Below are 19,117 nucleotides of genomic sequence, written 5' to 3'. Positions count from 1 at the left end.
GCTTTCCTACACACTAGACCTGGCTACGTGCCAAAGGTCCCCACCAACGTCCCAGGTCCTATTGTGCTCCAGGCTTTTTGTCCTCCTCCTTTTGTAGATCCGGATCAGGAGAAACGCAATCTGCTTTGCCCCGTCAGGGCCTTAGATACATATGTCCACAGAGCTGCCCTGTGGCGAAAAACAGACCAGCTGTTCGTATGTTATGGGTCCCCTAAGAAAGGGGGCCCAGCATCTAAGCAGAGGATGAGTAAGTGGGTGGTCGAGGCCATCTCACTTGCCTATGAAACGGCCGGACAGCCATGTCCTCTAGATGTCCGTGCTCACTCCACCAGGGGTATGGCGGCCTCCAAGGCATTAATGTCAGGAGTATCATTGAATGATATATGTGATGCAGCTGGTTGGTCGTCCCAGCACACATTCATCAGGTTTTACAACCTAGACATGAGCGCTACTCCGGGTTCCTCGGTTCTGTCCACAAGATCGCAGACAGGCACTCGGTGATACGGCGTAGTTGGGACAGCGTTCCCATCACGTCATTCGACGTAGCGTCGATAGTTCCCACGAAAGGGAACGTCTCGGGTTACTGGTGTAACCCTTGTTCCCTGAGTAAGGGAACGAGACGCTACGTCACGTTGCCGTACCCCCAGCGTACCTGGGAGCGTCTTGCTTCAGCCATAATTCAGAAGCTAGCGTTCTTTGTTCTGGGTATGCTTTATAGTTTCCTGGTCCGTGACGTCACCCGCCTCTGACGTCTCGTCTCATCATTGGTTGGATACAGAAGTGCTTCACGACGCAATCACGCAGAGGCTTCCCATCACGTCATTCGACGTAGCGTCTCGTTCCCTTACTCAGGGAACAAGGGTTACACCAGTAACCCGAGACGTTCTTTCTCGTGCTACCAAAACAACTCTTTACTGAACAATTTTTGCAGTGTGGCAGGGTGCATTATCCTGTAGGCAAGAGGCCATTGACATAAGGGAACACCATTTCCATGAAGGGGTGTACCTGGTCTGCAACAACCTGTAGGTAGGCGGTACGTAGGGGTGATCGATACAACCAAAATCTTATTTCACAGTATGAGAATTTTTATCACAATATAGCTATTTTTATTTTATTTTTGGTATTAAAAATAAGAACAAAGAAGCTAATTACACACAGTAGGAAAAATACAACAGAGCAAAGATACAAATTAAATTAAAGCTGCCAGCGATGAAAGGGCCCTCGCATCCGTGCCACCACCACCCGGTGGCTTTAGGAAATATATAAATATAGATATAGGAAATATATAAATATAGAAGGACTATATCAGTCATTTGTATTTGCCACACTTATTGCTACCAGCTGGTGGAGATATGACTATAACTAAATTTTGGCATGTAGATGTCTTCAGGCCAGGGCACTTATCAAACAAGTGAAGTTTGCGGCAGATTGGACTTGAGTTACCACAACTTCTTGTTTCATGATGATAACAGCATGCTTTAGCACTCAGCTACGTGTTGCTAGCATGTTTTAGATGCATGTTTAGCACTCAATTGCATATTTTAGTATGTTGCTAGAAGTGCATCACACTGTTAAACACGTCACTTCCTGTTGCCAGTGGGTGGCGCTATTATTATAACTGAATATTGTCATGTAGATGTGTTCAGGGCAGGACTCTTCTCAAACATGTGAAGTGTTGGGCAGATTGGACATTGTATGCCTGAGTTACAACAACTTCTTGTTTTGTGGCGTTAATCGCATACATTAGCACTTAGCCAAGTGTTGCATGATTTAACGTGTTTCTAGCATGTTTGGTACTTTGTGGCATATTAAAATGTGTTTCTGGGAGTGAATTACAGTGTAAAGCATGCCATTTCCTGTTGCCAGTGGGTGGCGCTATTACTATAACTGATTTGCATGTAGATGTCTTTAGGCCAGGACTCTTATCAAACATGTGAAATTTGGGGCAGGTTGGACATTGTATGCCTGACTTACAACAGCTTCCTCTTTCATGGCGAAACATCAGAATTTGTCGGGCCGCCACGGACACGCCCTTCAATGAAAACTCAAGATCTTCGCAATTTAACATCGCTAAGGCCTTAAGATTAGACTGACCAAATATGATGTTGATCTGGTTAAATCTCAATGAGGAGTTAATCACAGTTAATCACAGTAATGTCATTTCCTGTTGCCCGCAGGTGGCGCTATGACTGTAACTGAATATTGGCATGTAGATGTCTTCAGGCCAGGACTCTAAGGGTGTACTCACACTAGGCGCTCTGAACCGTGCCCGAGCGTGTTTGACCCCCAAAGCCCGGTTCGTTTGACAAGTGTGATCGCTCCAAACCGTGCCCGGGCGTGGTTCGTTTAGTCGGCCCTGGCCTGCTTGGAAGAGGTGGGCCAGAGCGCGGTTCGGTGGGGCTCGAGTGTGGTTCACATGCAGTGTGAGCGTTAACTGTGCCAGAGCACGGAACAGTTACTACTTTTGTGTGCGCTACTGTCATCATTATGACAGCAAACATCTTTATTACTGCTTTGATAGTACACTCAATTTATGTAATTAATTTGAGTGTATTTGGGTTTATAACGGGTCTGATTCTTACCTTATTGATGATCAAGAATTGTAGTTTGCGAGTAAAGCTGCAAATTCCTCCATTAACATCAGCTGCTTTCGTAATAATCCTCTGATACGTGCTATTCAAAATCACTGCGCGGCATAAATTATAAATAGCCTATATATTAGGCAGTATCTTAGCGAAAGTGCATTTCTTCATGTTTCCTTCCATTCAAAAAGTTACATCGTACATGACGCAAGCGTGCTTTGGCCTGGAACGTTAAGTGCAAGTGTGAGTGCAGGCCAGCGGGGGAGTGGGGAGGGGGGACAATCGCGCTCGGGCTCGGTTCAAGGCAACCGTGCCTAGTGTGAGTACACCCTAATAAGACATGTGAAGATTGGGGAAGATCGGACATTGTATGCCCGAGTTACAACAACTTCCTGTTTCATGGCGAAACATCAGACTTTGTCAGGCCGCCACGGACACGCCCTTCAGCGAAAACTCAAGATCTTTGCAATTTAACGTCGCAAAGGCTTTTAGATTAGACTGACCAAATATGATGTTGATCTGATTAAAGCTCTAGGAGGAGCTTGTTAAAGTACGTCTGGAAATGGCAAAAACTGCAAAAATTTTGCAGAGAAAATTCAAAATATCTCACTTTCTGTTGGGTTTACAGATTTTGCACCCAGGGACTTTTTCTGTAGGTATTGGGCTGTTCCATGTGTCTACCGAATTTCATACCTGTACGTGAAACGTAGCGCGAAGAGCGCTTAATTGAAATTTGTAGGTGGCGCTATCAAGCCATTTTGCCACACCTAATTCTGAAACCCATATCAGATGTAAATTTTTACCACTTCTGACACGTATGCAAAGTTTCATGAGTTTTCAAGCACGTTTAGGGCCTCAAAAATGCGATTCATTTCGGAGAAGAAAAATAATTGACCGAGCAATTAAAAATAGGGTCCTCACACCATCGTGAGATTGAATACTAATAAACTTTACATGTTTCAGGTAAAGTAGGTTTATTTGGTAGCATGTATAGGTGCATCTCAATAAATTAGAATGTCGTGGAAAAGTTCATTTATTTCAGTAATTCAACTCAAATTGTGAAACTCGTGTATTAAATAAATTCAATGCACACAAACTGAAGTACTTTAAGTCTTTGGTTCTTTTAATTGTGATGATTTTGGCTCACATTTAACAAAAAGCCACCAATTCACGATCTCAAAAAAATAGAATACTTCATAAGATCAATAATAAAAAGGATATTTTAAACAGAAATGTCAGGCTTCTGAAAAGTATGTTCATTTCTATGCACTCAATACTTGGTTGGGCCTCCTTTTGCATGAATTACTGCATCAATGCGGCGTGGCATGGAGGCAATCAGGCTGTGGCACTGCTCAGGTGTAATGGAAGCCCAGGTTGCTTTGATAGTGGCCTTCAGGTCATCTGCATTGTTGGGTCTGGTGTCTCTCATCTTCCTCTTGACAATACCCCATAGATTCTCTATGGGGTTCAGGTCTGGTGAGTTTGATGGCCAGTCAAGCACAGTAACACCATGGTCTTTGAACCAGCTTTTGGTACCTTTGGCAGTGTGGGCAGGTGCCAAGTCCTGCTGGAAAATGAATCAGCATCTCCATAAAGCCTGTCAGCAGAAGGAAGCATGAAGTGCTCTAAAATTCCCTGGTAGATGGCTGCGTTGACTGTGGACTTCAGAAAACACAGTGGACCAACACCAGCAGATGACATGGCAGCCCAAATCATCACTGACTGTGGAAATTTCACACTGGACTTCAAGCAACATGGTTTCTGTGCCTCTCCACTCTTCCTCCAGACTCTGGGACCTTGATTTCCAAATGAAATGCAAAATTTACTTTCATCTGAAAAGAGGACTTTGGACCACTGAGCAACAGTCCAGTTCTTTTTCTCCTTAGACCAGGTAAGACGCTTCTGACGTTGTCTTTGGTTCAGAAGTGGCTTGGTACGTGGAATGTGACAGTTGTAGCCCATTTCCTGAAGACGTCTGTGTGCGGTGGCTCTTGATGGACTGACTCCAGCTTCAGTCCACTCCTTTTGAAGCTCTCCTAAGTTCTTAAATCGGCTTCGCCTGACAATCTTCTCAAGCCTGCGGTCATTCCTTTCACTTGTACACCTTTTCCTACCACACTTTTTCCTTCCATTCAACTTTCCATGAATATGCTTTGGCACAGCACTCTGCGAACAGCCAGCTCTTTCAGCAATGACCCTCTGTGGCTTACCCTCATTGTAGAGGGTCTTGATGATCGTCTTCTGGACAACTGTCAAGTCAGCAGACTTCCCCATGACTGCTGTTGGGATTACTGACCTAAACCCAGTATTTATACCCTGAGAATGGTAATTTAATAAACCTTGAAATTAAATATTCTAATAATTTGAGATACTGATTTTTTGATTTTGATGAGCAGCAAGCTGTAATCATCAAAATGAAAATAAAAAAGTCTGGAAATATTTTACTTTATGTCTAATAAATCTAGAATATATTTAAGTTTTACTTTTTGAATTAAATTACAGAAAAAAATAACTTTTTCATGATATTCTAATTTATTAAGATACACCTGTATTTAACAAATACTACAGAAATTGAATAATCAAGTGTATAACTAAAACACAGCATAGTTTTCACTGTATGAATTAAATATGAACTGATCCTTATTAAAGATACATGTGACTGTATTTGTGTACTCCAGCATGCAAATATATCATTATCTCTCTGATATACAAACAGGCCTTTATCAAGCTGTGCTGCATTTGGTGTATTTTGAAGAGCTATTTGGTGGGGGTTTGGGTGCTGGCATGTCACAGGTCGGAAAACTTACGGGTAATTGAGTCATTGTCAGCATAGTGCAGGTGTACTTTTACGGTTTACAGGTGATTCAGTCAAGAGCAGTGAGTGGTTTTCTCTTTGTGTTTTGTTGTTTGATTAACATTAATGAGACAGCAGTTTATTAGGCTGCTGTCCCTTTAAGACCGAATGCATGGATCCAATATACTGACACACATCCGGTTTTCACCCAATTGTTTACGTTAATTTAAGACATAACTGACTATGTTTACGTGAATGCTCCACACCACGGCCATTTTGACATTATTGTGCGTACCTTAGGCAACCTTATTCTATTGCTCCATGGTTCAGTTTTAACACTCACCTGCCCACTGTAGGCACTTTCGGCAGAGGACAGGTGTCATCATGGGCACTCTGAGCTTTCTGTGGCTATGCAGCCCTATACGCATCAAACTGCGATACACTGTTTGCTCTGACACCTTTCTATCATGGGAAGCATTAAGTTTTTGGCCATTTGAGTTACAGTAGCTCTTCTGTGTGATTGTAACAGACGGGCTAGCCTTCACTCCCCACTTGCATCAATGAGCCTTCGGCACCCATGACCCTGACACCAGTTCACTGGTTGTTCTTCCATGCGCCACTTTTGGTAAGTACTAACCACTGCTTACCGGGAAAACCCCACAAGACTTGCCATTTTGGAGATGCTCTGACCGAGTCATCTAGTCATCATTATTTGGCCCTTCTCAAAGTTTTCACTTGCACAAATTTCCTGCTTCCAACACATGAATTTCAAAAACGGACTGTTCACTTCCTGCCTAAAATGTTGTGGTGGATGGCTCGCTCGCTTGCTCACTCACTCCTCACTCGATAGATAGATAGACAGACAGACAGACAGACAGAGACAGACAGATATTTAGATAAATCAACCAGATAAATTAACCAATTATTTAATTCTGACTAAAATTAGACATGAGACACAAGAGGCAGTTTCCTGACCTCTTGTTTGGCTGTGTCTTCTTTGAAGGTTTGATGCTGTATGAATGAAGCTCCACACAGCTGATAGCTCACATCCGAGTGAGTCAGATACTCCACTGCTTCCTGCAGAGTGATGTCAGGTATTGCTCCTGTGGCACCATTTGCACTGAACCATGTTTTTGAAATATGTAAGAGACACAATTGAAGTTAAAATGTTTTGACAAAACTATGACAAACCTTTTTTTTTTTTTTTGACAAATTAATTTTTTCTCTCTTTCTCTAAAAGACTGTAAAAAACTGTAAAATTTAAATATGTACATTTGCTAAAAGTTATTTTAGGCTCACACTAGCATACAGAGGATGCGAGATAAGATTCTCACTTTACAGAGCCTAGTACTACAGTTTGCAGGAAGGTTGTTGACACCTTGATCATATAAATATCTCACAGGATTATTACAATATCTGCAAAATGAATGTTTAGAAATCAAAACTGACATTTCATATTGGCACATTAAACAAAACACACAAAAAAAACATTGGTAACACTTTTCTTAAAGGGTTAGTTCACCCAAAAATGAAAATTCTGTCATTAATTACTCACCCTCATGTCATTCCACACCTGTAAGACCTTCGTTCATCTTTGGAACACAAATTAAGATATTTTTGATAAAATCCGATGGCTTAGTGAGGCCTGCATCACCAGCAATAACACTCAGTTTTTCAATGCCCATAAAGCTACTAAAAACATAAACAGTTCATGTGACTACAGTGGTTCAACCTTAATATTATAAAGCGATGAGAATACTTTTTGTGTGCCAAAAATAACAAAATAGCGACTTTATTCAACAATATCTAGTGATGGACGATTTCAAAACACTGCTTCATGGAGATTCAAAGCATTACGAATCATTTGTTTCGAATCAGTGGTTCAGAGCGCCAAAATCCCATGATTTCAGTAAACAAGGCTTTGTTACGTCATAAGTGTTTTGAGACTTAAATAGTGACTCTGGCAGTTTGATACACGCTCCGAACCACTGATTCGAAACAAATGATTCGTTAAGCTTCGAAGCTTCATGAAGCAGTGTTTTGAAATCGCCCATCATTAGATATTGTTGAATAGTTGCTATTTTGTTATTTTTGGCACACAAATATTATTCTAGTCACATGAACTGATTTAAATATGTTTTTAGTAGCTTTCTGGGCATTGAAAAAGGGAGTGTTATTGCTGGCGATGCAGGCCTCACTGAGCCATCAGATTTTATCAACAATATCTTGTGTTCTGAAGATGAACGAAGGTCTTACGGGTGTAGAACGACATGAGGGTGAGTAATTAATGACAGAATTTTCATTTTTGGGTGAACTAACCCTTTAAAGATTTTATATATAATGCATTTTAAAAGAACTTTTAATGCATAAATTGTGCCTTTTAATGCACCTTATAATGGATTGTATGGTCTCATGAATAATTGTAACCACAGTTATAAAACATTATAATACACCTTTAGAAAGTATAATGCATTAAAACACGACAAACAACCAATTTCAGATGTAACAAAGAATCTGTGAATATTATAATTCATTTTAACTTTGGTTAATATTTATTTATTATAAGATATAATGAATTATAACGTCCATTATGAATATAATGCATTATACATAAAGGCTTTAAGTAAAGTGTTACTAAAACATCTTTTACTAAATGTTTCTATCAAGCATCTAATGTTTTTTTCATAGTACTTTTAGAACATAGCACAAATAAACTCAATCGGGACGCAGATGTTTTTTGCCGAAAGACATTTCCTACACACTCACCCCGAAGCTTCTGATTTGCTCTTGGTGATTTTCTTCACGGTCTGTGATCGGCTGGCGTTGATCATTGTGCTATTATCCAGCTTCATAGATCGTGCAGTTGCGCGGTTATATCGCACGGTAGATGACATCTCCTTGGTCTTCTGGGTATTTGCGGCACCTGTCTTACTCAAGGCTGGGTCGCTGCCACTGGACTTCATCCCATTGGATTGAGACTGCACATTCCAGTTCATCTGAGAGTCCCACTGGCTGTTCTGGGACTGTCTTCTCACCGTGTTGTGCACAGATAAGCTGCGACCAGACTGGGCAAATAAAAAAAATAAAAAAATAATGAATAAAGTGCTAATGGATTAAGAAAAATTAGGAATAAGAAACAAAGTAATATTTATTATCAATATTTATATTAACTTTAGATCAATCAGAAAATTATGACTCGTCACTTAGTTTCTACAACCAAATATTTTAAACAGAAATGTTAAGTTTGTTTTTTGTTTTTTTGGTCACACTTTGTATTAGGTGTCTTTAACTACTATGTACTTGCATCAGAAAACAATTACGTACAATGCATTTATTGTGTTGATGTACTGCAAAACACTGCTTTTGAGGTGGATACGGATAAGGTTAGGGACAGGTTTGGTGGTATGGGTAGGTTTATTGGTGGGTTAAGGTGTAAGGGGAAGGTTAACAGTGTAACTATAGATGTAATTTACTGAAATGAATTACAGCTGTTATTATATGCCAGTAATTTTTAAATATAAGTGCACTGTAATGACATGTATGTACACAATAAGTGCATTGTATGATTATGATTAATTTAAATGTTAGTACACAGTAGTTAAAGACATCTTAATATAAAATAGGTCATTTTAAGCAATCACATGAATTATTCAGTACAAAAATACAAATAAAAAAAAATAAAAAAAAAAATTATTTATTTTTTTGGGTGGAGTATTGCTCCATGTAAAATGTGCATTGCTAAGCAATTTTATTGTGAGTCTCCTGATAACATGTATGTAATGTGTTAGGGTTATGCTGTACTTAAATACAGTGTGACAGCTGCGTTAAGCCACGGTCACACTAGACTTTTAGAAATTTATACGGATATTTACACTGCACCTGTACCTTTCCCACAGCATTCAAGCAGACTCGAATAACCCCACTGCTTAAAAAAAAAAAACACTCTAAATCCAGCACTTTTAGAAAACTATAGACCGGTATCCCTTCTTCCATTCATTGCTAAGACACTTGAGCAAGTTAGGTTCAACCAAATCTCTACATTTCTCACATAGAACAACCTCCAGGACAACAACCAGTCTGCTTCAAAAGCGGCCACTCAACTACCCTGCTCTCGGTTCCAAATCATCTGTCCTCATCTTGCTGGATCTGTCTGCTGCTTTTGACACAGTTAAACACCAAATCCTCCTGTCAACCCTCATGATGAAGGGCATCTCAGGAAACGCACACCAATGGTTCAAGTCTAACCTCTCAGGTAGGTCCTTTAGGGATCTAAATCTAGCTACTGGAGTGCCTCAGGGCTCGGTGCTTGGACCACTTCTCTTATCCATCTACATGTCACCACTAGGATCTGTCATTCAGAAACATGGATTTTCCTATCACTGCTATGCTAATGACACACAACTCTACTTCTCATTCCAGCCAGATGATCTGACGGTAGCTGCTCACAGGATGAAGGACCACCACCTTCAACTCAACCTTGCAAAGACAAAACTGCTTGTGGTCTCAGCCAACCCAACACTTCATCACAACTTCTCCATTCAGCTAGGTTCAACAACCATAACTCCTTCCAGGATAGCCAGGAACCTTGGAGTTGTGATTGACGATCAGCTAAACTTCACAGACCACATTGCTAAAACTGTGCACTCCTACAGATTTGCCTTATACAACATTAGGAAGAAGGCCTTTTTTATCAGAGCATGCTACACAACTACTTGTTCAAGCTCTTGTTTTATCCATACTGGACTATTGTAAAGCCCTCTTGGCAGGCCTTCCAGCATGTACTGTCAAACCTCTGCAACTGATCCAGAATGCGGCAGCAAGAGTGGTCTTTAACTAGCTGAAGTTATGGTTAGGGTTGAGTATACTGTATGTCCTAAGTTATACATGCATTAAAAGGGCTTATGTTTCACATGCCATCAATAAGTTATATTTTATGTTTCAGTGTCTATCCAAATGTGTATGTGTACCCTTTACTTCTGTGTACTGAATTTTAATGAAATTACTCCAATTTATGTGACATTGACAAGGTATTACTATGCCAGAACTCTTCCCTGGAGTCACACAACTGGCTTTGTTTGATTTAGGTAATATAAAATCAATAATTTACTGGTCATATAACCATACACACAATGTACTGTATCATATCCCTGGCATATTGTGTTTCTTTGGAAACTGGCAATTAACATCCCTCAGCTACAGAGAAACTTTGTTGTAAATCATTAACTTTAACCCTCAAATTTATGATCTGTTGATTTGTAGTATCAACATTCTGGAAATAGTTTTTTCAAAAATTAAACAACAGGACAGAACAAAACAAAACCTCTAATATACTCTAGATCTAGATGAAATATAAAGGGCACAATAATTGCTCTTCAGTTACCTTGTTTGCATGAACATCATTGTTCCATAAAGATTTATACTATTAAAGATCTAAACAATTAATTACATTGTTTCGGTTATTCTGCAAAGCAATTTAACTGAATAATTTGTCTCAATGACACAGACAAAAGCACAGAAAAGTGCAATTTAGCTTAATGTAGAGTTCGCATGACAAATAATTCAGGTTAATATACTGTAGGTTTATGCCAGTTATCTTATTTGAATATCTAGAAATCTGAATATTAGCTTAACTGGCTTAGAGTAATCACAATAAAATGTTCACATGATGCATATATAACTGGAATATGAACAAATTCTGAATACAGTTTTTTTTTTTTTTTTTACAACTGCTAGGACACATTTTTCAATACTTTGGTCACTTTTTCAAACCTCTTCACACAGTTCTTCCTAACCAACATTCATCTTGGCACAGCAGTTAATTTCACATTCAAAATGCACTAAAACTACCAAAACACCTCATACATGTCTCAAATCAAGTCATTCTTCCAGAACACTAGCAAAGTTATTCAACCAACAAACACACTTTGTCACTCATAAAACAATGACCTAAAAACACTAACAAACAACTAACAACACTGGGTATCATATTTTTTTTTTAAATAGAGACAAGGTAACGCTAATTTTACATATACAGCACAAAGTAAAAATTACTTGAATATGGCATAGTGGGCAACTGAATATAGTGCAACATAGTTTAAAATCAAGGGTTTCAAGTTTGTCAATCATGTATCTCCAGTGAAGCTGAACTCTCAGCATTGAATTCAACACGTATTGACTGTCACGCACAGAGTAACGCGTTCATGCAGGCTACAAATGTGCACTTCAGAATATCTGACAGCTGGATTCAACTAAGTCTGCAAGGTCTGTAAAATTAAATGTCTAAGTTTTGTTTAAATTATATAAATGCATATTTGCTGAATGTTGACGGTAAATGAAAAAGTATTATAGTGTTTGCTTTCTGTTACTAATAATATAAAAGAAAATGCTATAATACTTTCTTGTATAAAGTTTACTTTCTCTGTTTAACAGTTCTATCTAGTAATGTATTAGACAAAACTGTTAAACAGAAACCATAACTAATGAAGCCAGATAATGGGAGCTCTGTATGCTCAGCTCAGAGCCAATGTTCTCAGCGCCGTCAAAATAAATGTCCCGCTTCCAACACATCAGCCAAACAGAAAAACTTATCGGCCCATGGCGATATATATATATCACCCTATATCACCCTTGATATATATATATATATATATATATATAAAAGCCAAATATCGGCCAATATGTCGGCCTTGCTGATATATCGGTTGACCACTAGAATATATTTCAGTATGGTATTATGTAGAAATGTAGCAAATTGCTGCCACATTGAGGGTTTTTTTTTTTTTTTTTTTTGCCAATTTTTGCTTTCATTATGATAGGATAGTATAGAGTGGACAAGAAGCAAGGTGGGAGAGAGAGAGGGCAGCAAGATTGGGAAAGGTCTCCAATGAAAGTTTATAAAGGGTAATGACAAAATGAAAGTTTCAAAATGAAAGTTTATAAAGGGTAATGACACATTTATCATGAATGCACAAATCCATTTCACAACAAACTTTTGCATCTGAGATGGCTTTCAAAGACTAAACCTCTTTATGCTTTCATGTTTCAATACAAATGCATTCAATATGTGGGAATCTTAGGGTACGTTTACACAACAACAAACAAGTAATAAAAACTGAAAAGTTATTCCTTTGTATTTTTAACTAAAAATGCTGTATTCTGCTGTCAGTCCAGTAGACGGCGATGTCACATTGTAAAGAAACACTATGCGCCTATAGCCTGAACACTTAATATGCATGCATATTTCACAAATTTGCATTTTTGTACTGTACACAGAGACAATAAAGATATTGTTTTCAACTTGAAACTTGTTTTTAAAAGTTTGTATTTTCAGGCTGCCAAAACTAAGGGCCAAAACAAATTAGAAGCTGCATATAAACGGCCCCTTAATCTGGAAAATCTGACGCCATTCCTACCGCTATTATCTGATAAGAAACAAAAGCGGGTCTGATCTAAGTTAAACTACAAAATGCTATGTAAGTCATAATAAATGGCCCAGCTGTAGATTTTATTTTATATCTTGCAATAATGAACATATACTTTCATCTCTTATTAGAAGTTGCCGTTCAGTGCAGAACAGTGAAGTGTAATAAAACACAGTAACCACCCTCCTGTCCAAGGGCAATGTCTACAGAACAAACGCCGAGCACAGAGCGACAGAGCACATCATTACACCGTAATGTTTTAGCATAAACAAAATACTCTTGGTTTAAGAGTACACACACAGGGAACAAAACTACTCCACCAGCCTTATTATTTTAATAAACTATTTCAAATTAACAATGCAGGAGACTGCTGAGTTCTAAGTGTGCTAATCCATAAACTTTGTGCGCTAATTACCTACTGAAAATGAACGGCGGTGCTAAAAGTGTGAATATCACAAATGTAATTTAATCATGCTTGTGCCATATTATAGCCTAAAATTAAAAGAAATCATATACAAAATTATATTTGCATGAATAAAATATGAAAAAGTTTTTTTTTTTTTTTTCCAGAGTGAAACTATTTTAAACGACGTGCAATCAATGAAACAAAATATCTTTACTATAATGCAAAAAATCTTATTCTCATTACTGTAATATCCGGATGTTTCACTTTTGAGTTTGTAATTCGTCATTGTGAATCTTTTTTTTTCATTGTCATTACTGTAATATATTGGTCCAAACACAATTAATTTAGTTAATGAAGTTTAAAATTAAAAAAATATATTATTTTTAATCTTTTTCCACAACAGAATGATTACAATGGTGCATGTGTGTGCGTGCGTCTGTATGCGTGTCTGTGTATGTGTGACTGTGTGTCTGTATACGTGTTTGTGTGTGTGTGTGTGTGTGCGCGTCTGTATGCGTGTCTGTATATGTGTGAATGTGTGTCTGTATACGTGTGTGTGTGTGTGTGTGTGTGTGTGCGTGCGTCTGTATGCGTTTGTCTGTGTGTGTGCATGTGTGTCTGTCTCTATGTGTGTGTGTGTGTGTGTGTGTGTGTGTGTGTGTGTGTGTGTGCATGCGTCTGTGTGTCTTTGTGTATGCGTCTGTGTGTCTCTGTATGTGTGCGTGCGTCTGTGTGTGTGTGTTTTTGTGACATATCAGGACACAAATTTGTATAATGACATAGATAGTACATGGTATCCACCTTATTCCTACGCCCCATGACGCTTTGTGCCAATTATGGGTGTAACTTCCGTTGAGCTGTAAACAGTCAGTGAAAGGCTCGCTCTATGAACGCAATAATAAGTTTTTTTTAAAACTGGATACAATGAGATGACATTATTCTACTCACCCTTCAACCAACGAACATTAAAAGGACATTTAAAAGTGTAAAAGCATCAACAAGGTACTTTCAACAGGCCATGAAAAAGCGCGATTCTTTCCACAGCAATAACGGACGGGTTAAATATAACTATATAGTGATATATCTGTATTATGTAATATACGTTGCCTTAATAAAAATGTTCATGAACTTCAGCATTGCGTGATACTATTTCAAAGTGATTTCCATCATTTTTACAGATAATAAATTGTATTTGCCTGTGAAAACAAACCTGGAAAGAGACGTGAGGCTTTGAGGAGAAAAACGAGAGATTCTTTGTGCATTCCAGTGAATTATTAATGGGATATATCGTAAATTATATCGGGGGAACAAACCACAAATGTGCAGTATATGTTGTCCTTTTTCATACTATTACAGCGGTATGCAAAGGGACAAAAGAAAATAATCACGAGGATAGAAAGCAGCGACTGAAAAGAGCTCTTGGCATAGATATTCTTGTTATACCAAGCCTTACGTTATTCTCATGATGTATGAAAATAAAACATTAAAGAAAAATTGACAGCTCATTCAGTCAAACTGACGGATACGCTGTATTTGTAGGGCAGCCTTATGATTCGAAACGATTAATTTCAGTCTTTTTAAATGGAAGTTCCCCAAACCGGAAGTGCCACCTATAATTCGAAACGCAGTAGGCTACTCAGGAATAAGGTGGATACAAGGTATACAGATATAGGTATTACAAGGAGAGGGTGACTTATGAGGACATTACCCTATGTCCCCATTTTTCAAAAGGCTTATAAATCATACAGAATGAGTTTTTTGAGAAAGTAAAAATGTGCAGTTTTCTGTGATGGGTAGGTTTAGGTGTAGGGTGATAGAAAATACAGTTTGTACAGTATAAAAAGCATTACGCCTATGGAATGTCCCCACAATTCACAAAAACAAACACCTCTGTGTGTGTGTGTGTGTGTGTGTGTGTGTGTGTGTGTGTGTGTGTGTGTGTGTGTGTGTGTGTGTGTATGCGTCTGTGTGTGTGTGTGTGCGTCTGTGTGTCTGTGTGTGTGTGTGTGTTTCTGGTAAACCCTATGTTGTGGTGATGTCTTCACACAGATAGTAGTCCTAATAGCAGTATTTTTTGACCTTGTGGTTCCATTTTATGACTGATTAAAAAGTTGCGGTTCTCCACAAGCGCTTGTCAACGCGAGCGTCTGTTCTTGTTACGGTCTCTGGTATTTTGTTGTTGTTCTGTCTCTTTCATTTCATTTTCTGCTGTTCCACCTTGTGGAACAACTGATCAGTGCAAAACAAATTCAATGCACATGCAACTTGCGTGTACAAAGTACACAAAGTTACAAAAATCAGGCAGTGCATGTACAGTATGTGCATACTATTCCGGTAAGGAAATCTGCGTCACACGCACTGTACGCTGACCCTCGCGTAGTGTAAAAACTGAAGTACACTTTGCCTTTAGTGTAAATGCAACCTGGACATGTATACAGTACTTGTAAATCTAAGGCTACATGGATGAGCAGAGTTGTCAGTTGTGAAAATATGCACAAACTCTCTAACGTATATGACCTGTCAATGAAACTCTAAATAGACCATCATAAATCACTGCTTTCTAACAGTACAGTATATCTACAGTAAATCATGCTGCTGAACACAGAGTGTGTAAGTCTTTACCACTCTGCTCTGGGTTGTCATCATGCTGGAGCCGCTGTATTTGAAGAGCGTCCCGTTCAGATTTGTAGGTGAGAACTGGAATTTCGGCTCACTGAACTCTGTCGCTGACGCCGGAGCTACAGAACAAATTATAACACAGAAACTTTCGTGAATGTACACATTTAAACATGAACAACATTAATACAAAAAATGTATTTCAAAAGTGTCACATATATACTATAATTTTAGAGTTTCATTTTCAAAATTTCTCTAAATATATACATAACCCTTTATTATAAATTTCATTAATATCATTAGCAAACACTACTTTTTCAAGCTATTTTAAACTAACTTTCTAATTCTTTTATAACTATACATGCAGTTTTATGACTACATATTAATTGAGTAGTATATGTAAATTTGAAAAATTATTTAGTAACAGCAAAGGACTATTAAATATATGTGAAAACATAAAAGAAGCGGTGAACACATACAGCACTTAAAATGCACACGTTCTCTTAAATATTATTGGTAACACTTTACAATAAGGTTGCATTAGTTAACAAAAATACAACAGGACCATTAAGTCAATAATATTAACAGATACAACTTTTAATTTTAATGATGCATTAGTAAATGTTGAAATTAACATCGACTAAGATTAATAAATGCTTTAGAAGTATATTTCATTGTTAGTTCATGTTAACTAATGTAGTTAACTAATGAAACCTTATTGTGAAGTGTTACCATATTAATAGCATTTTATCCAAAAATCTTTATGAAAAAAGGTTCATTTTATGGTATTCGTCAGCAACCCGCATTCAAATAGGTTGAAATGTCATTAAACTTCATTTATATTAATGTTTAAGTGCACAAGAAATGACTTGTTAGTGAAAGATAATACAGTGTTACCAAAAATACAATAAAATAGAGTCTGCAACAGTGTTGAACAAAACACATTACTCTCTTATTAAAATAGCAAAAATCTTTGAGATATTAAAAGCAACTGAATGCAAATCAGCAAACTTCTGAGCTAGACTGCGCGTCACTTCTAAACACTGGCTGGTTCCCAATATTATGTCTGTGCCGCAAAACCTATAGTAAGCTGACTATTTATTTAAACAGCATTTTGGGCATCAAACACCCAGAAAATGATGTGAAGTTACAGTATATTTCTGGCTAATGGTTGCTTTCAGTCATTTCTACAATTAACTGGTGTCTGTATACCGTGACCTCACAGAATAACTATAGCTGTCTGAGTTACAGTCCTCTCTTGTATATTTACATATTAACTGTAACAGTACAATGTCCACAGAGTATAGTATGCTCTGGTGCTTAGGTTCCCAGCATGCACTGTGGCTTGAATAAATTATGTGGTTGCAGTTTTAATATGTGAACCCTTGTTAAAAAATGTTTAATTGTAAATAAAAAGTTTTACTTCGAAGCATAAGTACTTGATTATAATTTTAAGTCTAGTGTGTTATTTGATATTACAATACATTTTAAATGTACTAAACGGCAACTTTATCATTACAAATGTGTAATTACAATTATATTTAAATACATAACATACAACGGTTACACTTTATTTTAAGGTGTCAGTATTAGTGTAATTATACATTTAAGTACTGAGTAATAATAATTAACTGTATGTACTTACTATAGGTTTAGGGTTAATTGCATGTAATCATGCATAATTTCTAGTTATTAAATACATGTAACGTGTAACAATGACACTGTAAAATAAAGTGTTGCCTACACTTTAACCATATTTCAATAGAAGTACTTATGTAATTACATTTAAAGGTGAATTTAAGTGGTCAAAAAAGCACTCTTAAGTTCGACTAAGTGCATTTAATATAAATCTAAACTATAATACATTTTCATGTAATTGTAAATGACATGCAATTTAGTGTCCAAAAACATTACATCAACATTACATTCAACAGAGATAACTATAGTGTTGCATGCCCAAAGGTAATATACACAATTAAACATGTTTAATAAATTATTGTGAGACGAGTCCTAATTGTTTATTGAAAATAATTTTTTTCTACTCTATGATGTACAATATTGCCACATATACAGTAGACTGAATGTTATGCTTATACTTGCTTCCAGTCAAATAGTACATAAATTAATCATGAATTTATAATCACTACTATCCAACAATATGTCATATGGTTATTTTTACAGTAATTTGTTATGACACAATGACCTGGACGTGATTTCACAGTAAATTTTCCTAATTGTTAGAACTTAATATTTAATGTTACAGTGTGACATATTGTATTCAGGAGGCATGCAGCATTTTGGGCAAAATGTGCCTATGGGTATCAGGCCCAAAAATGTGGTCTAGGTACTAGGCTTCCATCTCAAGGTTTTGAGACACACCCCTGTCAGGGACTCTTGTGTTTGTGATATTAATTACAAATGAATGCAGCTTTGCCTCAAAGACCTGCTTCAACTTGCTTATGAAAAAATGTTTTCATGCTGCAAAAAATCTCAACTCATTACATTTTGTTTATTGTATGGGCTTTTTTTTTTTTTTTTTAGTTTTGCTTATTTCCAAAAGTTGAGGTTAGCTTACTAATTAATGTTAGTTTAATGTTAGGTTACCGTTAAGATTAGCTTACTAATATATATATATATATATATATATATATATATATATATATATATATATATATATAGCCTACTTTGTTTCACGTTGTCTGATTGGCATTCTATATAATACATGTGTAAATAAACCCACACTTACTTGTTGGCGACGGAATGGAGTCACTCTTAACCATCTTCGATTTGCTTCTCTTAATGCTTTTAACCTGCTCCAGCACGCGCTGCTCTCCCGTCCGCTGTTTTTTGTCGGACGGCAGGACCAGCGAGGTGTCATCCATCGAGACGGAGCCCAGAGCAGAGCGAATCGGTTCGGCAGTCATCGCTGCTCTCAGTGGTTCTGCTCGCACCTTCGGCCAAACCTAACAGGTTGTCATTCGACAACAGAACTGCACAGCTGCGTAGACTGACTGATAGTTTGTGCAGTGAACCACACCTAGGTCACGCCCACTGGACGTGTCGCGCCGCGGGCCAATCACAGGTCCGCATTCGCTTTTTAAACCTGTCAATTACCTGGCGTTTCCTAGTAACCCTGTTAAAACTGGACAATTTCAGTTCACACACAATCATCACACATCTTATCTGTCTAGGTTTATAAAGGGTGGATTGAAAAACTAAATGAGATGGGAGGAAACTATAGAGAGACTTCTGTTATATTCTTTCTGTAGAGTGTGACATGCGGTTAATGTTCACATGC

General features: G+C 37.6%; 1 protein-coding gene across 2 annotated transcripts in view; it reads right to left on the bottom strand.

Annotated features, from left to right (window-relative positions):
• The window catches only part of LOC127505261 (plakophilin-1), a 44,650-nt gene extending 25,817 nt beyond the window's left edge, over positions 1-18,833 (bottom strand). The window contains exons 1-4 of one of the 2 annotated variants that reach the window (XM_051880701.1): positions 18,566-18,833; positions 15,826-15,941; positions 8,143-8,441; positions 6,352-6,496 (exon numbers count right to left, since the gene is read on the bottom strand). In XM_051880701.1, coding sequence (XP_051736661.1) covers positions 6,352-6,496; positions 8,143-8,441; positions 15,826-15,941; positions 18,566-18,743 — 738 coding nt within the window. In that variant the 5' untranslated portion in view covers positions 18,744-18,833. The remainder of the gene's footprint in view (positions 1-6,351; positions 6,497-8,142; positions 8,442-15,825; positions 15,942-18,565) is intronic. The other variant, XM_051880700.1, reaches the window with a different exon arrangement.
• Between the last annotated feature and the right edge of the window lie 284 nt (positions 18,834-19,117).

Source organism: Ctenopharyngodon idella, chromosome 22, assembly GCF_019924925.1.
Source record: "Ctenopharyngodon idella isolate HZGC_01 chromosome 22, HZGC01, whole genome shotgun sequence".
Classification (NCBI taxonomy): domain Eukaryota; kingdom Metazoa; phylum Chordata; class Actinopteri; order Cypriniformes; family Xenocyprididae; genus Ctenopharyngodon; species Ctenopharyngodon idella.
Note: the sequence above shows the minus strand (reverse complement) of the source record. Positions and strands in the feature narration are given on the sequence as shown.